Source organism: Oncorhynchus mykiss, chromosome 11 (genome assembly GCF_013265735.2).
Source record: "Oncorhynchus mykiss isolate Arlee chromosome 11, USDA_OmykA_1.1, whole genome shotgun sequence".
Lineage (NCBI taxonomy): Eukaryota > Metazoa > Chordata > Actinopteri > Salmoniformes > Salmonidae > Oncorhynchus > Oncorhynchus mykiss.
Genome location: NC_048575.1, coordinates 32,234,218 through 32,258,636, shown reverse-complemented (window position 1 = coordinate 32,258,636; position 24,419 = coordinate 32,234,218). Strand labels below are relative to the sequence as shown.

The 24,419-nt window shown below is 40.6% G+C and overlaps 1 protein-coding gene across 1 annotated transcript; it reads left to right on the top strand.

Annotated features, from left to right (window-relative positions):
* The first annotated feature begins 229 nt into the window (after positions 1-229).
* Positions 230-13,171, top strand: LOC110535572 (inhibin beta A chain). Its single transcript, XM_021620643.2, has 2 exons — positions 230-1,486; positions 11,904-13,171. Exons 1-2 carry the CDS (start codon positions 1,063-1,065, stop codon positions 12,692-12,694), a joined length of 1,215 nt encoding a protein of 404 aa, XP_021476318.1. The 5' UTR covers positions 230-1,062; the 3' UTR covers positions 12,695-13,171.
* The last annotated feature ends 11,248 nt before the right edge of the window (positions 13,172-24,419 follow it).

The window sequence follows — 24,419 nt, the reverse complement described above, 5'->3', positions numbered from 1 at the left end:
GGGCACGTATAAGTAAGACCAAATAAACGTTTAATCAAATCATTTTTTATATATTTTTTTGAGACATCAAGGTGTATTACAATTCAAAATCAAATAGCTAAATGATCCTTGGTATGACCTTCTTAAAACAATTCCATATAGCTTAGTAGAACCCCCCCACCCCCGACTTAGACAGGGCTTAGACTATAATGGGTTAAAGAGTTTCAACTTGTCACACACTCTAAACACATGCATACAAGCAAGCCATATCAGAACTTCTTATTGTACATCACTACAAACCAATGTCTACAATTCTATAAGATAAATTATTCAACAACCACGTGGTTGAATTTAACAGAAGTGAGAGGGGAATGAGCAACAAAGGATAAAACACATGTTCAAAAGTAGTTCATCAAATGTGATAGAAAAGGTTTGCAAGCCTTCCACTGTGAGGCACACAGCACAACCCCAAATAAATAAATAAAGGCAAAGTTAGTGAAACACATGAGTCAGAAGTAGTGAGTTAGTAAAGGGTGGGATCAGGAGGGAGGAGGGAGGTATAATTACGGTAAGACACAGGGAGAGGTACAGAAGGAGAGAGAGAAAGAGAGAGAGAGACAGCAAAGAGAGCCCTGCCCACTCTCACAAAACCATTCAACTTGTGCACAGTGAGCACTCACAGACTTCTACAGAGACCTACTCTTCCCTGGGGTAACCTTCTGAGGACGACTGACCTTCCCACACAAAACCTCCCAAGGATCAGACATAATCTCCACTCCAGCACTGGCAAGACCATCTTCAGTCCACACCTCTCCTTCTTCAGCCATCTCTCCTTTTTAAACACAAGGATTATTCTTTTTCGTTCTCACTTTTAGGTGTCACTTTTTAAACTTTTATTCCAAGTCTTACAGCACTGCTGACTAAATTTATTTTTCCAGAGCTTACCTTGTCTGGAGGAGTTTTTAAAATCTCTTTTGGCAGAAGGACTGATATTTTTCCCCCACTCTCATCATTTCGCCTACTAGTTGGTGCTCGCTGCGCTGCTCTCTACGTTGTCCCGGCAGCAGACCTGTCTAGTCCAGGATGTCTCCTTTGCCCCTGCTGAGTGGGATGTTGCTACTCTTTGCCCATAGCTGTGGCGGGGCCGGCTCTTTGTCCGTGGCGATGGGTGGTGGCCAGACGCCACCACAGACCCAGTCCCAGCTGGTGCCGGAGGTTACCGACTGCCCTTCCTGCGCCCTGGCGCGGCTCAACGAGGAGGAGGATGGCAGCAAACCCGAGGTGGTGGAGGCAGTGAAGAGACACATCCTCAACATGCTGCACCTGCAGGTGCGGCCCAATGTCACGCACCCGGTGCCCCGCGCTGCTCTGCTCAATGCCATCCGCAAGCTGCACGTGGGAAGAGTGGCCGAGGACGGCAGCGTCCAGATCGAGGACGGGGGCCACGGGCGCCCAGATGCTGCCGACATGGTCGAGACGACTGAGATCCTTACCTTCGCAGAGGCCGGTGAGTGCCACAGGTGTGTGTGTGTGTGTGTGGAGGGGGGGGGGGGGGGGGGGGGGGGTGATCGAGCATGAACATGTGTGAAAAGAGAAAAGGAGAGAGAGCGATAGACAGAGCAACAAGGAAGGTCCTTGTCTAAGGAGGCAAAAACAGAAAAGCAGCCTTGCTAAACGCTACAAAGGCTATAGGACTGTAACCCAGTTCGGCAGGTTTGCAGACCTAATTCTTTGAAACGACAGGCTCTCGACCTGCTTAATTCCACCTGTGTGAAAGAAAAGTTTAACCTGTTGACTCTACTCAGAGAGCTGCTCCCACCCCCACACCTTCCCCTGCCACCCCTCCCTTAAGGTCCCTAATGACCCCCTGCTGCTTTTAAGAATACACAATTATCTGCTTAGAAAGCTCCCAGGCTTGTGTTCCTTAGCTCCCGTGTGAAGTTATTCAGAGTAGTGCAGTAGCAGTCGCCGGGAGACCGAATGAGTGTTTTTCTTAGAAATGGCAGCGACAGCGAATAGAGAGAGAGAGAGAGAGAGAGAGAGAGATATTAAAAATAAATGTAAAAAAGGCTCCTCAGGTTAAATAAAAATAAACTCTTATCCAGGTACTGACTCTACTCGGTTTTCTTCTTCCACAGGCGGGTTTAAAGCCTGCTGTCGGGTGTAGAGTGGTGTGTTCAAAGGTGCTGTCAAACCTATGATGTGTAGGGAGATCTGAGTCTGCTCTGACTTAGATAGCCCAGGAGGGGAACATGGAGTATAGAAAAAGCTGAACTGTGTCGGGCACAAGAACCATGTTCCTTTTCCTCCCATAGCAAATTATGACTGCCATTGGAGGTGTAGAACATTTTACAGTACAGTATTTTGGAAAGGGCTATTCGGTTCGGAAATACAGTACTGTGCAATTGGTGAGGTGATCTTGAGTGCTCATGAATCTCTGTTGGAGCAAGGGGGGGGGGGGGGGGAGAGGAGTGCTTCAATGAGAGTGTAAAGGATGTGTACTCCAAGTCTGGCATTTGCAGTGAGTTCACAAGGACTTGACAGATTACATTTAGCAAACTACTGCAGTAGGCCTACTCACACTCACACAACTTATGTTTAAAACCAATGGTCAGACACACAATGAAGAAAATGAGAATGTCCTTCATTGTGTGATGTCAAGTTGCTGTTCCTGTTATGTGATGAAAACAAACAAACAAGAAGGTAAAAGCAAAGAATTCTAGAAAAACGATGTATATTTTCAACGTAGTCTCTTCCTCTATATGGGTAGTTAGACCCAACTTTCCAACCTGTCCATTAGGAATTCTCTAAACATTCATTTTAGAATATGCATTTTACAGTACAATTTGAAATAGTTCTCAAGTCGCTATAACATGGCATTGAAAACAACTTTTTTTATGTCAGAATTGGGGGAAATAACCATTATTTATTTATTTATTTATTGATCAATGCGTGTATTGAGGTTGAGAAAACAGAGTCAAGTTAAAAAATAAAAGTTTACCTCACTTCATTAGAAAATGATAGCATGCTGATTACTGGAGCCAGGTTCCCTCCCTGAGGTTCTCAACAGCATACACTTGAAATAAATGAACAGTTGAACCATTTAGGAAAACCTAAGTGAGAGTATGCACTATAATTAAACAAATGTTGATTAATCAAACATGCAATTGTAAGGCAATAGGATTATGAGTTTGCTCAACTAAAATGTCAACACACAAACCTTCTGTTGTGAGCATCAACATATTTTTCTAACAGTGTGTCACCATAAATACCACGCCTCAAGCTTACATCAATATGACAAAGACAGACCTAATATTATTATACCAAAGCCTTAGCATAAAGATCAGGAAGCCGACAAAAATATACACTACCGGTCAAAAGTTTAGAACACCTACTCATTCAAGGGTTTTTCTTTATTTGTACTATTTTTCTACATTGTAGAATAATAGTGAAGACATCAAAACTATGAAATAACACATTTGGAATCATGTAGTAACCAAAAAAAGTGTTATGTTTACCAAAACTAAAACATGTTATATTTGAGGTTCTTCAAATAGCCACCCTTTGCCTTGACTACAGCTTTGTACACTCTTGGCATTCTCTCAACCAGCTTCACCTGGAATGCTTTTCAGCAGTCTTGAAGGAGTTCCCACATATGCTGAGCACTTGTTGGCTGCTTTTCCTTCACTCTTTGAGGTTCGACTCATCCCAAACCATCTCAATTTGGTTGAGGTCTTTGGATTGTGGAGGCCAGGTCATCTGATGCAGCACTCCATCACTCTCCTTCTTGGTAAAATAGCCCTTGCACAGCCTGGAGGTGTGTTGGGTCATTGTCCTGTTGAAAAACAAATGATTGTCCCACTAAGCCCAAACCAGATGGGATGGCGTATCACTGCAGAATGCTGTGGTAGCCATGCTAGTTAAGTGTGCCTTGAATTCTAAATAAATCACTGACTGTGTCACCAGCAAAGCACCCCCACACCATAACACCTCAGTACAGTGGGAAATACACATGCACATCCATACACATCCATTCACACACACATTCTCACAAAGACCCTGCGGTTGGAACCAAAAATCTCCAATTTGTTTCTTGGCCCAAGCAAGTCTCTTCTTGTTATTTGTGTCCTTTGTTAATGGTTTATTTGCAGCAATTCGGCCATGAAGGCCTGATTCACACAGTCTCATCTGAACAGTTGATGTTCAGATGTGTCTGTTACTTGAACTCTGTGAAGCATTTATTTGGGCTGGTAATTCTAATGAGCGTATATTCTGCAGTAGAGGTAACTCTGGGTCTTCCATTCCAGTGGCGGTCCTCATGAGAGCCAGTTTCATCATAGCGCTTGATGGTTTTTGCAACTGCACTTGAAGAAACTTTAAAAGTTCTTGAAATGTTCCGTATTGACTGACTTTCATGTCTTAAAGTAATGATGGACTGTCGTTCGCTTTGCTTTTTTGAGCTGTTATTGCCATTATTTGGACTTGGTCTTTTACCAAATAGGGCTATCTTCTGTATACCCCCCTACCTTGTCACAACACAACTGATTGGCTCAAACTCATTAAGAAGGAAAGAAATTCCACAAATGAACTTTTAACATTGCACACCTGTTAATTAAAATGCATTCCAGGTAATTACCTCATGAAGCTGGTTGAGAGAATGCCAAGGGTGTGCAAAGCTGTCGTCAAGGCAAAGGGTGGCTATTTGAAGAATCTCAAATATAAATTAGATTTTGATTTGTTTATCACTTTTTGGTTACTACGTGATTCCATATGTACTATTTTATAGTTTTGATGTCTTCACTATTGAAAATAAAGATGAACCCTTGAATGAGTAGGTGTTCTAAAACTTTTGACCGGTAGTGTATGTGACATTTGTAATTGAAAACATATCTCACATTTTTTTGGTTATGCTTATGCCTACATTTGTCATTGATACATCTCTTGGCTATGCTTTCCCTAGGTTTGCAAAGCTACCGTTAACTTACCAAAGTTACCAGAATCTATGGTCACTTTGGTCATTTATAATTGAATAACTTTTACAAAATGTATTAATTTATAGTATTACTTTTTTTTTTATATATATGTGTCCATAGTGTTCATGAGTTTCTAGTGCATAGACCACATGGTTCAATAGAAAATATCCCAATTAAAAAATAAAAGCATCTTATCAACAGTACTATTATTTTTAAGTCTTCCAACTCTTCCAACTGCTGTTTTCAGTACTGCCACCGCTTTGGCACCAAAAGATTTACAACAAAGGCATATTGACATAGTAGAGTCAATCATTTTAATTAACATGAATACAGTCATAATGATCATAGCCTGTAAGTCACCTTAAGAAAAGAGGGTTCCTCAAGGGTTCTTTGGGAAGAATGAGGGTTCTATGTTTAACCATAACACCTCAAAGAACCCTTTGAGCCCTTCAATAGTTCTTTGCAGTTCAGAAAAGGGTTCTTTCCTCTTTTAGTAATCATAATAAAAATGTAGGGGGTTTTCTCACAGCTCTATTTGTTGAAAGACTCACGTATGGCTTTGCGTCAATTGAGAACTGATGTCTAGTTTAATGGTTCTCAAACTTCTCCTCAGGGAACCCCAGCCATTCCAAAGCTAGCACAACTGATTTGAACTTGTCAATTAACAGAATAATAAAACCTATGGAATTTTATCAATATAATATGGCTAACCAAAAAGAAAAGAACACTATATGTTTCTTCAAAAGGTCATTTCGACAACTTTAGGAAAGGGATCTTTATAGCACCATGAAGGTTCCATTTAGAACCTTATGAGCATGGTTCTTTATAGAACCTTTAAAAGGCTATTTATAGCAGCAAAAGGGGTTACAAGCCAAATAACTCTTATTTGGCACTATATAGAACCATTTGTTTTTAGTGCATAATAAATTATTCTCCGAATTAAATTTGTGATGAGAATTTGATTTGGCCTGACATTTAGTCACATTATCATTATTCAGAGTTGCTTCGACATCAGAGGGCTACTAAAGAAATCTCCTGTGTGGGACTCCTGTGTGGATCACTATTGAGTTCCACATTCACATTCGCTGTACTTGTTGGCTTATATAAAAAAAAAAACGAACTTTACTCTAAATAGGCATTTGAATGAACTTTAGATTAAAAGGGAAGAGTGGCACTTCTGCTTGGGGGTCTTTAATAATAAATACAAAAAAGCGTAAATAACTAGGGTTAAATTAACCACGCACCAGGGGCATTCTGCTGCATATAATTGCTTCATTCAACGGAATATGGGGCCCAATAATTATTTTGGGCTGTTGGGACAGTATCTCATGAAAGAGCCTAGCTCACTGTGTGGAAAGTGCTGAGTGCTGGAAGTGCCAATTTCCGCTGCAGTCTGTGCCCACTATCCCCTTCAACCCCCCTACCCATGGAGTATAGCGATTAATTAAACATATCATCAGTGAAATTCCGATGTCCACATTTATATCCACATTTATCTTCTGGTAGCTGTGTCTCTTTAATCGCACAGCTGTCTCTGGACACCTTAACTGGGCTACATAGACTAACTATAGTGACTGCTAAGATTTGTTTGTGATTTAAGAAAAGAAGCACACTTTCTCATGAGACTGAATATCATCAACATGTACATTTGTATGTGAAACAGTTATTTTCTGCCTATTTGGTGTAAGTTAACTAATAATTCCATTAAAATGCCCTCATCAGTCATGTATTTTACGTATCCAGCACTGCTATCAGTTATCAAGCTCAAGCACTCCTCTCACAAGGACTTTGAGGCTGAGAGGTCACATTCCACATCAGTTACAAAAGAGTCTCACCTCCTAACCATGTCGCTCCAATAATAGTTAATTACTTTTAGATTGTAGTACAAAATAGCAGTCAATGGAAAGTTATTGTACTGTAGCCTAAATTGGCAAGTCTCTTTTTTTGGCTTGTTAACCTGCATGGTTGACAGGTTTAACTACTGTTTGATTTTGTCTCATCTCTCCATTTGGTATATAATGCAATGAACCATCAGTGCTGCATAAAGCAAAAGACAAAAAAGACATTTGCTGTTTTTTCCCCTCAATGCTGCCACCACCATTCATTCTTGTGCCGTGGCCAGAGCAATTAAATATGTTTTGGAATGTGACGTCAAATCTTGACATCACCAACTGAGTCTCTTTTCTGATCTCTCCAAATGAATATCATGCTGCCGAGGCCTACTCCAAAAGGGTGTTAAGAAAGTGTCCCGACATCGAGTCAGACGAAACCTTTATGGTTCATAGAGACTATTCTAGCTCCTTAACAAAGCCCAGACAAACAGAAAAGAAACAGCAGCCAGTATCTTCAGGCAATCGTAAAAAGCAAGGGGAAAGAATGTGATAAATGTGGCAACTTTGTAAATACTTTCACATATCTCTGGGCTGGTCAAATAAAAATAAACCGACTGGTGGATGATGCCTTTAGGATCCGGCTGGGAGTCCGGTGTTTTGTTGAGTTGTGTAGCTTTTCAAGCAGTATAGGAGGGCATACACGTTCCTATGAAGGCCATGGTGCCTCACTGAGAGGGAGACAACTAGAAGCCTTGGACAGGTCTCATTGACTTCCAATTCATATGGGCCCAATCACTCCTCACCTCACCTCTCCACTATGACAGCCCATGTGTGGCAAGGTTTCTTCTTGCACACTACCTACACCACAGTATTTATTGGCTTGATTCAGCCACTAACATCTGTGAACAGATATTAACCAGCGACAGAGTAAGCAGGAGAGAGGGATAGGATCAGGTTTACAGGTTAGTCAGAGCTTAGTCAGATCTATTGTATCTTCACATGAAGTCATTTGTTGTGACTGAACAGTCTTCCGGTCAAATGTGTGGCATGATTGCAAATCATTGGGTGCTTCTCCGTCTCCTTCACTAATTACTGTTGTCATTGTAAATTTGAATAGAGGATTTGAATGGAATATTCTTGGCATAGACCAAATAATATATATTTGGGGGGATTACAACCCTCATTTAAATAATTACAACCTGGCATTAAAGAGCCGCTAGATAGACAAAAAGTCTCTCACTCTCCCAGTCTCCAAAGGTTAGGAGTCTGAGGAGGCTGTATTTCTCCCGACTTTGCTCATTGTTCTTGGGAGTGCCTTGGCCTGTGATGCCTGGACTGCGGTGACTCAGAGCGACTGCTGCACATCTTCCTGGGCTTGGGTGTCTAATTGTGTGTACAGGGTCATAAATCAAGCCCACCGCTGGTTCATCTCCTTCCAAAGAGGCCAGCACAGAGTGTTTTTGCAAGTGAGATAGTGGAGTGTGAGACGGAGAGGCTGAGAGTCCAAGGAAGCAAGTCAAAGAGGTTACAAGACTGATGGCACCACTGACCTTTGCAATTTCTGTGGTCAGTTGGTGGTCAGTTTATCGACTCGGCTAAGATGGAACGTATCGTAAATGCCTGTTGGACTTTTTCCAAAGGGTTCAATTTGTATGCAGATGCACTCTGTTAACCTTGCAATAGTGCTTTTGGGAATGCTATTGGAATGATTTCAGGTACACATGAGATAGCTTGTAACTTTTTTTTTATCAGTCTATTAAAAGACAATTGCCATGAGCCCTACAATGTTTTACAAGCATTCTTAAAATGTAACTGCTTCAATTTGGTGGTGATAGCATCTAACATACATCCTAATGACATTCATAGAACACTGGGTTCTTTGCACAATGGCTCTCCAACATTGCTGTCATTGTCAGGGAACATTCCTGGAATGTCTTGAGACCCACATATGGTTGTGTTAAAACAGGCAAGTGCACCATTCAAGAGAAATCAATTTGGGAAGAATAAGGTGATTGGCACTTTCAGAGAAAAATGCTGCTACAATTCTGTTATCATTATGATGATATTTTTCAAGAAATGCATTAAAACTATTACTTATCGGGATAAGTCAACAACAACAAAAAAGAGGTTATATATTATGCTGTCCAGGATACAGTAAGCCATAATAGTTTTGTGCTTGATTTATCAAACCAGAACTCTTTCAAAGTTGCAGCAGGCAAAGAGGCAAATGTGAAAAAGACACATTTTTCAAAGAGTACTCTGTTTAGTCTGCTCTGAATGTAGGTCTACTAACTAGTGGACGGAGAGTTGGCAGGTATTAAAGCTGCTACAACTACCTCCAACACAACTGGCAGGTCACGGGTTGCAGAAACATCGGATACATGTTGTATCGGATTGAGTTCATGTTAATCAATAGGCAATTTTGTTTAACTCCTATCAAATTAGGCAATCAAACTGTATAAATGAACTGCAATGTCTCTTAAATTGGTAAACAATAAACACCTCAAGAGTGTGTTATAGTGTTATCCTTCTTGTTATTGAAGTGTTGCCTCAGTGGTAGAGTGTTAGGGCTCCATACAATAAGACTGGAACCTCTAGGGAGAGATCAAAGACCATTAGCCCTCCAAAGCTAAACTGGATTAAGAGTGAGCATATTGACTACATTAATTAGGACAGTATTTGGACAGAACAGGAACCCACCACTAATGCTCCTAAGCTGTCAGGTAATTCGAGCTCACCCCCCCACTCCCTATTCTTCTTTTGAAGGCACGCAATGGGGGAGGTAAAAATGTGAAAATGTCATTTTCAATTTTTGTGTGCAGGACAGCTGTGCAAATTGTCTTTCTCATTGGCAAAATTATTGTTTACTGTTCAGGGGTTATTGTACCGCTCTTTAGTTGATTCCAATTATTTTCTCACAACTTATTTCAGGAACCATGATGGGCAGCGATCCACTCAAACCCTCTTCTCAGGGCAGGTTTTCTTTGGGTTAGGGCCCCCTTGGGTTTGTACAGTCCCATTCTTTAGCCCCAGTGCAGGATTACGGAAGAACAATGACGGAGCCACCACTGGAAAAGCCAATTATTTTTTTGCCTGTGTTTGTGATGCAGACACTAACAAACACTTGTAAAAATCAGTCTGCAATAGAGCATGCTGGGAAATGTGATAATGATGGGAGTGGTTTTATCTTAGCACTGGTTATTATTACCAACACTTGGGTTATTTTACACCAACACCTGAATCAACACTAGAAACGTTGCACTGACAAATCAACACTAGGTTAACTGGCCAATTTGCTGTGTCGATTCCTTTGATAATGACATCACAGCCACTTTGAGAACATTCAGCTCATTCTTGTCTAGCTTTTCTTGCATGGGACTCCAAGACCTAAGGGGCGTAGAGCACGGGTTAAAAGCTTATTATGCATAACCCATCATTAATTAGCTAAAAATAAGGGTAATACTGCATTGCATGTATTACCTGAAAGAGGTAGGCTAGGACATCTATATATCAGGCTATACAGTATGTCAATCTACAACAGGATAATCTATTTTGGATGCAATTTGAATGGAGTTGATGGAAAGAGAGAAAAACTGCATTCACGTGTTCACGTATGCACTGATTGAAAGCAACAATATTCTTTGAGTGGTCAGCTGTTTGAAAACTCTGCAGGTGCCATTAAAAAACAAGGTGAACCCGAATTCCAGATGGAGATGGGTAAATTAGACGTGAATTCTGTCTTTATATTACTGTAGCATAGGCTATTCTGCAGCAAATGTAGGCCTACCTGTCCCAAGAAAAAACATTACGATAATGAGATGATACTGTAAGTCTACATGCATTGTGAACTGCACTCCATACTGAGCTGGGCTGTCTGTCCCCACCCTGAGCATTGATTCATCATTCAGATTCATCATGCCGTAGAGAAGCCAAATTTAGACATCACATATAATTGAACAGTTCAATTTCACGTCATGCCGTTCATATATATAAAATTGTTATCATTTACTGGTTTCTCGCAGTTATTTATCCCGGGAAATGGGAGTGTAACCGTGTTCCTGCCATTCAACCCTAACCCAGAGCCAAATGTAATATCAGGAAAGTGAGCTTCAAGCGTTGTTAAGACATCACATTGTAAAGATTTTCCTCTGTAATTGGAAGAGATTAGCTTGGACATTCTACTGTTAGGAGAAGCTTTCCAGAGGCGTGCTTGTGCTTAGGTCCCTGGACATAAGCCAGATTTGAGCCAGAGCTAGTAGATTTGGTTCACCAGCACGCCTCCCACAGTGGCACGAGAAGACATGTCACCACATCACAAGTGAAGTCACATCTGCCTGTGAAAACTGTAGTTATTATGGGTAATAACTGAAATCCTTCAACCTCTTGCTGTATCTCTATGTAATCCTATTGTGTACTTTACAGTATGCTGGCTGCCACCAGTAAAGGTGACACAAAGAGATTATGCAATGTTGTGGCATTTAAACCTCCCCAAAACATTATTTTTTAGGAGAGGTAAACAGTATGTGATGGACAGTGCTGTTGTGTTGTGTCTTGCTGTGTGCTTGTGAATGTGTGTGTGTGTGTGTGTGTGCAGTGAGTGAGTGAGTGTATACACGTCGCAAAACATATTTGCATGTTGTACGCAAAATGTACCATTCTACTGTCTCTCCTGTAAACACATTTCACTTTAATGTTAGCAAAGGACATTACATATTATTTTCAAACTGATGTGCCCACAAGTATCAATGATGAGCTGAATGAAGCAAATTTGGAAAAAGAGAAACAGTCTAGTGCCTTACTCTGCGTGAACTCATGTCATTGAAGTCATTAAATAAGTTATTAAATATAGAGACAGAGGCTAAAAATAAGGGCCTATTTTAAGTAATTAAATAAAGGTGAAATAAATAAATTAAAAAAATGTAAAGTAAGGAAATTCTAATGATATGTGTGCCATCTCTAAAGTGACTCAGTCTGATAGATGTGGCCCTATCACACCCCACCAGACTCAGACAAGAATCAGACAGCAAAACCTTTACTTACACTGAAATGAGCTCAGACTTCGCTACAATGCTTTACTAATCGAATTCTCCGATCCTCTCTCTATTCTCCTCCTCTCTAGGCGACTCCCAGGGTGCGGTCAACTTCCTCATTTCCAAGGAGGGCGGTGAGCTGTCTCTGGTGGAGCAGGCTAATGTATGGATCTTCCTCCGGCTGGCCAAGACCAATCGCAGCCGTGCCAAGGTCACTATACTCCTGTTGCAGCAGCGCCATGGCGAAGACGGCCATGAAGAGTCTGTGCTACTGGCCGAGAAGGCAGTGGACACACGGCGCAGTGGCTGGCACACTTTTCCCGTGTCAGCCAGCGTCCAGGCCCTGTTGAAGGGTGGCGGAAGCATGCTCAGTGTGAAGATCTCCTGCCCGCTGTGCGCCAATGCTGGCGCCACACCCATCCTGGTGTCAACCAGCGGCAACCAGGAGCGTGAGCAGTCCCACCGGCCCTTTCTCATGGCGGTAGTGCAGCAGGGCGAGGGCGGCGAGCCACGGCGACGCCCCAAAAGGGGCCTGGAATGCGACGGCAAGGTGCGTGCTTGCTGCAAGCGCCAGTTCTATGTCAATTTCAAGGACATTGGCTGGAGCGACTGGATCATAGCACCGGGGGGCTACCACGCAAACTACTGCGAGGGCGACTGCCCCAGCCACGTGGCCAGCATCACAGGCTCCTCTCTGTCCTTCCACTCCACCGTCATCAATCACTACCGCATACGGGGCTACGCGCCCTTCCAGAACATTAAGTCGTGCTGCGTGCCCACGAGGCTACGCGCCATGTCTATGCTCTACTACAATGAGGAGCAAAAGATTGTCAAAAAAGACATTCAGAACATGGTCGTAGAGGAGTGTGGCTGCTCGTAAAAGCCTGGCGGAGCTGGTGGGGCTTGGAAGTTGGTCTCATGCCCAGAGAGACAGAACTAAACGGAAGAGGCCCTTTATCTCTCTCTCTCGCTTGCGTGCAAGACACTGTCAAGACCGACTTTTATTTGGACTCAATGACTGGCTTGTTCTCCATCGTTGGCAAGTCCAGGGGGTATCTATAACTCAGAGAAATCTCTGTGGCACTTTCAAAAAAAATACAAATAATATCTAATATATTTTTGTTACAAAACAAAGGGAGGGAGGTGAGAGGATATTTATGTGACCCAGATGCGGTGTAGTTGCTCCTTTCATGTACTGCAAGATGAGAGACCATGCGACCATGAGACCAGGTGCCTGAAAAATATACAGTTGAAGTTGGAAATTTACATACACCTTAGCCAAATACATTTAAACTCAGGTTTTCACAATTCCTGACATTTAATCCTAGTAAAAATTCCCTGTCTTAGGTCAGTTAGGATCACCACTTTATTTTAAGAATGTGAAATGTCAGAATAATAGTAGAGAGAGTTATTTATTTCAGCTTTTATTTCTTTCATTACATTCCAAGTGAGTCAGAAGTTTACATACACTCAATTAGTATTTGCATTGCCTAAATGGTTGAACTTGGGTCAAACATTTCGGGTAGCCTTCCACAAGCTTCCCACAATAAGTTGGGGGAATTTTGGTCCACCGCACTAAAGTACATTCATCTCTAGGAGACAGAACACGTCTCCTTCCTGAGCGGTATGATGGCTACGTGGTCCCATGGTGTTTATACTTGCGTACTATTGTTTGTACGTTTGGAAATTGCTCCCAACGATGAACCAGACTTGTGGAGGTCTACCATATTATTTCTGAGGTCTTGGCTGATTTCTTTTGATTTTCCCATGATGTCAAGCAAAGAAGCACTGTGTTTGAAGGTAGGCCTTAAAATACATCCACAGGGACACCTCCAATTGACAATTGAAATTATGTCAAATAGCTTATTAGAAGCTTCTAAAGCCATGACATCATTTTCAGGAATATTCCAAGCTGTTTAAAGGCACAGTCAACTTAGTGTAACTTCTGACCCACTGGAATTGTGATACAGTGAATTATAAGTGAAATAATATGTCTGTAAACTATTGTTGGAAAAATGACTTGTGTCATGCACACAGTAGATGTCCTCGCCGACTTGCCAAAACTATAGTTTGTTAACAAGAAATTTGTGGAGTTGTTGAAAAACGAGTTTTAATTACTCCAACCTAAGTGTATGTAAAATTCTGACTTCAACTGTCCAAACTATGCAACTTGTCAAGTATTACAATTCATATTTTTTTTTGCCTGTTTCATTTTCTCAACTGTTTACTTTTTCAAAACTTAAAAAGAGAAGACTTGTTTGAGTGTGCGTGCGTGTATGCGTTCATGGTGTGTACGTGCTTGTGTGTGTGAGTGTGTGTTGTTGAGAGATACTTGAAAGAAACACATTGGACCAGATGCTGGAACCAAACAGTTCTCTATGTATAATTATTATAATTTGCTATTGATAACAATATTATTGTTTGTTGTTTTTGTTACAATTTTGTTGAAAAACGTTACGAACGTTTTCAGTTTGCACTATACCAACATTCTGATCAGCCTAGTCACAAATATCAATGGTATTCTAAGAGAGGTTAAAAGGCACTTATGAATCAAAACATCTATAGAGCACATGAGTGTAAAACAGAGATAACGAGAAAAAAAGACGAGTAGATGTAATTTTGAGAACACATAGTACACATGTATTATTACAGCATTTTTTGACCACCAAAGACTTTTTGTAAGTATTGCCAACCGTCATTGTGAGGCTGTTACAGATCACATGTCAGCATTAGCGTAGCCTAGCATCAGTGCCCAAACATTCCTTCTGCTCCTGCACAATGACTTCATTTCCCATAATGCTTCACTCTAAGCTATACTTTTCACAATACTATCTTGTTGGAGAGCAGCATATTATTATGTTATTATTGTATTATTATTTGATTATTATTGTAAAAGCACTTACTGTAGGCCAATTTGTCATGTTTTGGCAGAAAATGAATGTCTCCATTGAATTTGGATTTGAAATTCTAGTTAAAATAGTTTCATATTTCAAAATATCTCGCCAAATATTGGAGGTCCCATCTTACACCAAGTAAAAGTTTTTGTTTGGAGAGTTGGTTTCTTTCGCTTGCCTTCGTACAACATTGTACATGGTCCAATTTCTAAAATGAAGCAATTAGAAACTTTGGTAACACTCTCTTTTACTGCCTGCTTTTTTTTACCAGCTAATTATTTACATAGTATTTATACTTTATCTTCTTTGAGATTCATTTGACGCAAGCTTCAATATGTAACATTTGGTACTAGTTAAAGCAGTGAGTTACCAGTATTATGGATATCTATTTCAATGTTGACAGTTTAGAAGTACAAGAAAGTATCCATTGCACATAGTTTCTTAGTTAGTACCATGTAAAGTGTACCAGTTTAAAATGGGCTGTAAAATAAATGTTACCAAAATATTGCCCCACAAAGTGTTGTCTTGGAGTATAGACTAATTTAAGAAACACATTCATGTACCATACAGTGTGCATTAATGCATACAACATCAATAGAAAAAAAGTGGTTGTATTTGTTTTCATTTTCTTTTATCAATACAAAATAATTTACACTGAAACAAGTGGACTTAGAATAAAACATATTTTTTATTCTGTATATATTGAAATGCAAATACCAAGATGTTGCATTGCTTTGTTGTACAAATCCAAAATGTGCTTGTGGCAAAGTTTTTTTATCTAATTTATTTTGCAGTATTTTATTTGTTTCACTTCACCATTAAAGTTTAAAGGATGTACACTAAAACAGAAATGTGTTGTTTCTGGTTTTCTGCAGTTTCTGAAAAGGTGTTCTACGCATGCTCAGTCAAGTATAATTCAGTATATTTGACCTTGTGCATGAGTACACACGCACACACACGCACACGCACTCACACACACACACACACAATTATGAAATTAGTCTCAGAGAAACTCAACAGAACAGCTTTGCTTTCCACAGAATTGTTTCATTTTATTTATTATTATTAGTGTTGAGTTAAGACATTGGTTAACCCATTCACACAAAACACCAATGAGAGCAACATGAAAACCAAGGACAGGCAGATGTTATGGAGAGGATATTTTGCGAACAAAAGCTTGCATGACTACTTACTCACACAGCATATGGTGTCTTTCGTGAGTAGACCTCAGCCAGCTCAGTTTACATTGATGAGGTAAGACAAGAGCCGAAACAAGCGACACAACAGGGTTATGGCTAGGAAGGAAATGGCCTAGCCATGAGGACAGCCTTGTATTTCCTATCCACTAACCACGGAATGTGATGTAATGTGTGTGTGTGTGGGGGGGGGGGGGGGGGGGGGGCTCACCATTCACATCTACTCACACAATGCATAACATTAGACAGACTTGCAGATTCCTCTTCTTAAAAGTGGAAAGAAACACTAATAAAGCCAAATTGGTCTTTGTCAAGATGACATAAAGCTGTGTGTCAGGCAGACTGTTTAAAAATAGAGCCGCCCCCACTTAATGACAAGGGGGACACCAAAATGGCTTGCAGATGATCATACTTCAATAGCTGAGGATCAGAGGGCCAGCAAAAACCACAGAAGGGTGTTCCCTTTGGGTGAGCAGAAGTTGTGGACCACAGCCTTTTGATGATCATTCATGTAAGACGCTTAAACCGGTGTGTTGTGCAAGTCTTTGCTGTTGTGACACAGCTAGTGGTGAAGGTCAACCTCAAACAGTGCAGATCCACCATCCTCCACTTCCTGTTCAAAGCATTGTATTCTCTCTTTCCTTAATAATACCCACACATACACAGGAGCACACACTCACGCTCCCAAACACTGGCTAAATGGCTGTCAACCATTTGTTTGCTGCGTTAATAGATCTGCATGTAATCTGTGTTTTCCAGTTATATTTCATCTCAATCAAAGCACATCGTTATTTGATTGCATAGACTGGGGAGAGTTTAAGGTGAGAATAATGTGCCAACCATTCAGCACAATCAGCCTGCAGTCTCATACTGCTGAATATGGACTATTGTCTTTGGTCGACTACAACATACACTGAGGGGACAAAGCATTAGGAACACCCGTTCTTTTCATGAACTAGACTGACCAGGTGAATGCTCTGCTCCCTTATTGATGTGACCTGTTAAATCCACTTCAACCAGTGTAGATGAATGGGAGGTGGCAGGTTAAAGAAAGCTTTGAGACCATTGAGACATGGATTGTGTTTGTGTGCCATTCAGCGAGTGAACGGCCAAGACAAAAGATTGAAGTGCCTTTGAACAGGCCATGGTAGTAGGTGCCGGTTGTGTGTGTCAAGAACTGCAATACTGCTGGATTTTTCATGCTCACCAGTTTCCCGTGTGTATCAAGAACGGTCCACCATCTTAAGGACATCCAGCCAACTTGACACAACTGTGGGAAGCATTGGAGTCAATAATGGGCCAGAATCCCTATGGAATGCTTTCGACATCTTTTAGAGTTCATGCCCCAACGAATTGAGGCTGTTCTGAGGGCAAAATTGAGTGCAACTCAATATCAGGAATGTGTGTTTTGTACACTCAGTGTATGCAGTCAGTATATGTTATCAGAATTTATTTGATCTTCAGACTGTTGCATGTAGAATCCTCAATCATCATTAGGCTTATTTTATTTTAGTGCCCAAAAAAAGGGGGTTAAATATGGGTATAAAAAATATCTTTCAGATGTAGGACAGACACTTCAAAACTTTCTTCCTTCTGTTTTGCCACGTATGAATATGTTATTCAATGCGTTTCTATGGACTAAGAACAGTAAGAGCAAATTCAATGTTTAATCAACATTTTTTGTATATATATTTCTTTATACCTACAGATTTCCTAAAATTCTAAATCAAATCGCAAAATGATCCATGTTATGATCTAAAAACAATTCCACATGTTAATTTAATGGAACCCCCCTCCATTGAAAGGCTTAATTAAAAGATTTTCACAATGTTGCTGCCGTCTAACTCACAATGATTTTTCATGATGGTTAGGGTGTGCACGAAAAAACAGGAACTCAGTGTTGCAGGATGAACGACACCTGATCAACTGCATTTGCGATCTCCTGACAACACCAATTTGCATGTCTGAATTTTCTGTCGTAGCTTTTGCACTTTTCATGCAGTGTAAACAAAAGTGTGTGACGTCCTGACCTTAGTTCCTTTTGTATGTTTCTATGTTAGGTTGGTCAGGGCGTGAGTTGGGGTGGGCATTCAATGTTTTTGTTCTATGTTGGGTATTTCTATGTGTTTGGCCTGGTATGGTTCCCAATCAGAGGCAGCTGTCAATCGTTGTCTCTGATTGAGAACCATACTTAGGTAGCCTGTTTCCCCACTCTTGTTTGTGGGTGGTTGTTTTCTGTTTAGTGTATGTCACCTTACAGGACTGTTTTGTTTCGTCCATTTCCCTTTGTTATTTTGTTTTGTGTGTTCGTTCAAATACATTATGACGGACATTTACCACGCTGCATATTGGTCCGATCCTTCTTACACTTCCTCAGACGAAGAGGAGATTCATTACAATGAGGGAGTTTTTGTGATGATGGTGAGGTCAGGATAAATTGCATCATCGCAATAAGACTGTATATGCAGTCAAAACATATTTGTCAATTTTATCCTCAGAATTGTTTTGTTTTTCAGACATAAATATCTAAACCACTTCTTGAACCCAACTAAACCACAGCCTCTGACCTATTTCCTTTTGTACGGAGACAATAAAAGAACCTTAAAGTGTCAACTGTTATCTTCAGGATGTTACACATGCTGCACAGACAAATGGAGCCAGTAGAGTGAAATTAGAATGGTTAGATAGCAAGGTAACTTTTAATATGGTTCCATAAGAAAAAAACATTGAAAATAAAATATGTGTTGTGTGTTGGGGTTGTGCCGCAGAGCATCATCGGAATTATGTTGTGATGATCACATCCCTGCCTCCCGTCTCATCATTAATGAATTGTTACAAAGACCTGGTTATGAAACAAATGAGACATAACACAAAATTGGCTGTTATTATTCTGTCTTGAATACGTTTTTTTTTTTTTTAAGTTTAAAACTTATTTTCCGTAGTACAGTCTAGGCTAATGTTAGCGCAGCGTATTGCTAGCAAAAGCAAGTGCAGCATCGAGTTAGTTAATCGAGGGAGTTAGCATCGTCATAGACGGCAGAAAAGAAGCAAAGGGAAGGCCATTTATTCACCTGTGAAGATGAATTTGAAATGAAAAACTGCTAGAGGACTGAATTTGAGGATGAAACATAAGTCAATCAATCAATCAATCAAATTTATTTTATATAGCCCTTCGTACATCAGCTGTTATCTCAAAGTGCTGTACAGAAACCCAGCCTAAAACCCCAAACAGCAAGCAATGCAGGTGAAGAAGCACGGTGGCTAGGAAAAACTCCCTAGAAAGGCCAAAGTGCGTGAAGTGAATGAAGATCACGTGACTGAGGAAAATGTTACCGTGGTTGAGGACAATATTGAAGTGAGTGACAATCAGGAGCCTATTGAGAAATGAAAAATGGTTGGAAACATTGGACAGTTTCACGAAATATTGAGCAGTGGAGCTTCTACAGAATGGTTTGAATATTGTGTTCTTGCAAATTACATTGATAAAGAAAAAAATGATGGTTTTTCAGCACAAAGCATGTAAATGGACAAAACAATGCGATGAGGCATTCTTGAAAACCAAAAAAACACCCCTGAAATCTTAGGCACTAACACACTTAGACCTGTCATTGCTCATCCAACTGGCTTGTGATGTTACTCCATATGGTGTGGGAGCAATCGTGTCCCTTATCATGCCTTCCGGTGAAGAGAAGCCGATCGCTTTCACATAAAGGACATTGAACAATGCAGAAAGTAACTACACAGAGATATAAGTGAAGCCCTAGGCATCAATTTTGAAGTGCATACATTTCACCAGTATCTGTACAGGAGGAAGTTCACCCTTCTCACAGCTCATTATCCGCTGATGAGCATCTTTGGACCACATACTGGAATTCTGTCACTTGCAGAAGCAGAATTCAAAAGGTGGGTTTAGTTGTTGTCAGCACCCATTAACTGACATCAAATACCGCAAGTAAAACAGCACTGCAATTCAAATTGGCTTTCCAGGCTACCATTACCTGACCCGGTGTTATCTGGAGTAATAGACATCATTATCAAAGGTAAAGCCACAGGGGATGCTCCAGAACTGAAAACCTTACCTTTCCAGAACTTAGCTGTCAGTACAGTCCGGTTGTCTGCTGTGAATGAGGAGAGTTATCATTCCTCTTTCACTGAGGAAACCAGTGTTGCAACAGCTACTCTCAGGTCATTGTGGAATGGTTTTCATGAAGTAAGAAAATTGCACAAAGCTACTTCTGGTGTCCTGGATTGGATGGAAGCATTGAGGAGAAAGAGAAGAACAAATGATCATGTCAGAAGGTTCCCAACGTACCTCATCTTGCACATCTTGATCTGTGGGATTGGCCAGAGACCTGACGAAGATCCTTGCAGGGGTGAAACGGTGTTTGTTTGTTCATAAAGGTGCGTGGTGGAGCTTATTAGTGTGCAGGCTCTATTTCTTTCATACAGTCTTTTTTAGGCCCCACTAAAGGATGTGCGTTTGATCACACTTGACTACATAACTTAGCATGTTATGCAATTGAGGAATACAAAATATTACTAAATTTCATGATCTCCTAACTTAGCACTGTTCATCCACTGAGAAGTTAGCCAATTCGCAGTTTGACATCATCACCAACAAAGTTGCAACGTGTTCGGTCCTCTTTCGGGGCGATATGAACCTTATCAGTGTATATCCTCCATTTAGCCTTCAACAGCAGAACACTTCCTCTTCATTGGCAACAATGATCCGAGCTGCAGGAAGCCCCTGAGGTGTATGTTCGTATGAGTTTGGATGTACACTGTATCCATGTAATCTTAGTATCCAATGGAGACAACTCTTATCGCAGGACTGTTCTCTTAGAACACTTAATCGCCAGGCCATGTCCTTCACCAGGATGCGCTCCACTGGGCACAGAAGTCAGTTCAATGTCTAGTTTTGATTTACATTTGGTTGAGTTGTCAACTAACGGGAATTCAAAGTGAAATAAAAAAATTCTTCACCATGTCGTTTAGGTTTAAAATTCCCTGATGCTGATGACTGCTTTCAATCCAATCAGTTTTGCACATTGTTTCAACGTCATCACATTTACGTTTTTGGTTGAAATTACATTAATTCAAACAGTTTTTGACCAGTAAGACACTCCCGCTGGTCTCAGAGGCACGTGGTTCTTGTCTGTACCTTTTGCAACATGACATTTATTACACTTCATTGGTTACTTGGGACTGTCCCCGGCCAAGATTTTTAGGGGACTCTTGATTTATTTGAAGGTCTGCTTGTAAACTGCTTGTAGACCAACACTGTCTCACATTATTTAGTCTGTGATTCCATCAGCAGCTCACTATGGATACTTTGCACAAACTATATGTGTGTGTATTTTTATGTATATACTGTATGTGCGTATTTGCACATATTCGGACAAGTTTAAGTTTAGGCATGCCAAAAACTTCCACAAATGGACATGTTTATATACAGTACCAGTCAAAAGTTTGGATACACCTACTCATTCAAGGGTTTTTCTTTCTTTGTACTATTTTCTGCATTGTAGAGTAATAGTGAACATCAAAACTAAGAAATAGCATATATGGAATCATGTAGTTAACAAAAAACTGTTAAAATATATTGTATATTTGAGATTCTTCAATGTAGCCAACCTTTGCCTTAATGACAGCTTTGCACACTCTTGGCAATCTCTCAACCAGCTTCATGAGGTAGTCACCTGGAATGCATTTTAATTAACAGGTGTGCCTTGTTAAAAGTACATTTATGAAATGTCTTTCCTTCTTAATGCGTTTTAGCCAATCAGTTGAGTTGTGACAAGGTAGGGTTGGTATACAGAAGATAGCCCTATTTGGTAAAAGAGCAAGTCCATATTATGGCAAGAACAGCTCAAATTTGTTCAACACTTTTTTGTTTACTACATGTTTCCATATGTGTTATTTCATAGATTTCATGTCTTTACTATTATTCTACAATGTAGAAAATAAAAATAATAAATAAAAATAAAATAAACAAAGAGAAATGACAGTCTATCATTACTTTAATACATGAAGGTGAGTCAATAAAGAACATTTCAAGAACTTTGAAAGTTTCTTCAAGTTTATCATTACCTCTGCTGCGGAGGATACGTTCATTAGAGTTAAGTGCACCTCAGATTGCAGCCCAAATAAATGCTTCACAAATTTCAAGTAACAGACACATCTCAACATCAACTGTTCAGAGGAGACTGCGTGAAACAGGCCTTCATGGTCGAAATGCTGCATAGAAACCACTACTAAATGACACCAATGAGACAAAGAGACTTGCTTGGGCCAAGAACCACAAGTAATGGACATTAGACCGGTGGAAATCTGACATTTGGTCTGATAAATACAAATTTGAGAGTTTTGGTTCCATTTGCCATGTCCTTGTGAGACGCAGAGTAGGTGAACAGATGGTCTCTGCAAGCGTAGTTCCCACTGTGAAGCATGGAGGAGTAGGTGTGATGGAGTGGGGGTGCTTTTCTAGTGACACAGTCAGTGATTTTTTTAGATTTCAAGGCACACTTAACCAGCATGGCTACAACAGCATTATGCAGCAATACACCATCCCATCTTGCTTGCACTTAGTGAGACTGTCATTTGTTTTTTAATAGGACAATGACCCAACACACCTCCAAGCTGTGTAAGGGTTATTAACCAAGGAGAGTGATGGAGTGCTGCATCAGATGACCGGGTCTCCACAATCACCCGACCTCAACCTAATTGAGATGGTTTGGGATGAAGGAAAAGCCAACAAGTGCTCAGCATATGTGGGAACTCCTTCAGTACTGTTGGAAAAGCATTCCTCATGAAGCTGGTTGAGAAAATGCCAAGAGTGTGCCAAAAATTCCAAGTTGTAATCAAGGCATAGGGTGGCTACTTTGAAGAATTTGTTTAACACTTTTTTGGTTACTATATGATTCCATATGCATTATTTCATAGTGTTGATGTCATCACTGTTATTCTACAATGTAGAAAATAGTGCAAATATAGAAAAACCCTGGAATGAGTAGGTGTGTCCAAAAGTTTGACTGGTACTGTATATATTCATTATAAACACTGTTGTATCACTCAAAAAATATAAACATAGATTTTCTCTACCACTCAGGCATCATTCCATGATGAACAGGCCAGGTATACTGCCATTTTCCCGTCACATGACGCCTTCCTCTCTATGTACGCCACCATGATTTTCTGTGAGCTCACAATTGCATTAAAACTCTAGTGAATTACGCACTGTCCATGCTTTAATAGAATGATGGATATACTGGATGGCTTGTTGTTTTATATCCATGGCAACTTCCAACAGTCCACTAGGCCAGTGGTTCCCAACCTTTTTTGTTTACTGTACCACCATCTGAATTTTGCTCTGCCCAGAGTACCCCTGCAGTACCCCTCATGTGCATTTTACCAGTGAACCTATGGTCTCATGGGTCAACTCAAGTACCCCCTGTGGATAGGCCAAGTACACCCAGGGATCCTTGTACCTCTGGTTGGGAACCACTTCACTAGGCCAACGCAGATACCTGTTACCATCTAGTACAGGGGTCTTCAAACGTTTCTTGCCCAGGGACCACTGCTCAAACAAACATAATAAAAAACTTTACAATTCATAAAAGTACACTCAGAGCTTAGAAATGGTATATAATACATTGTAGTTGATGGAAACATGGGAAAGTAATCCCACTAAGGAGAAAAGTAGGGGGAAAATGCACTTGAATGTTTTGCTGAAATTTTCACACCTGAAAATAGTTCATAGTTCATATTTGCGGATCACATACAAGTAATTAAGGCACATGAAAGTTCACGTTCAATAAGGAATTTCTGCAACAAAAAACTAAACAAAATTAATTTCCTTTCTTTTCCAAACACCCATCTGTTGCCTGCACTAATGAAAACGGTCCTCTTGCCTGCAGTTAGGACAACTCACTTCGTTTGCCTTAGAGGTTGCGTTGTCTTATATAGACTCACTGGACCCCACTTGGGCACGTGTCAGGCTCCAACATCTCATCCTCTATTGGTTATTATTACAGATGTGCATTGGATTTACAGAAGGGTCCATTTCAAAACACAAATTGGACAATTATACGCCATCGTGCTTAACATATAGGATAAGTATTCTGAGTCAGGGTTTGTTGGATAATCAACATCCTGGTCACAAATAATATGTATCTTTCCAATTTCAACTCTGAAGTTGCTGGGAAGAAACCTGTTCACTCAAAAGAGTTTTTGAACACTTGCAGTGGGCTCTTAATGAGCTTCAAGGGGCAATAGAGGTAATGACTTCGCCAGAGTTTGCTACCCTGATTCTGCTCTGCAGAGCTGGACATGTGAGCAGATACCCCATCACACACACAGACTGGCATCTGAGTTGCCCCCCGTGCTATCAGGTGAAGCTGATATAGTTGCCAGTGGCCCTGTCCTCACCCTGTGCCGAGAGACTCAACAACGGGGCGACGTCAGCGTCTGACCCTGGCCCAACAGTAACTTTGAGCGGAGCGTCTCCAGGGAATGG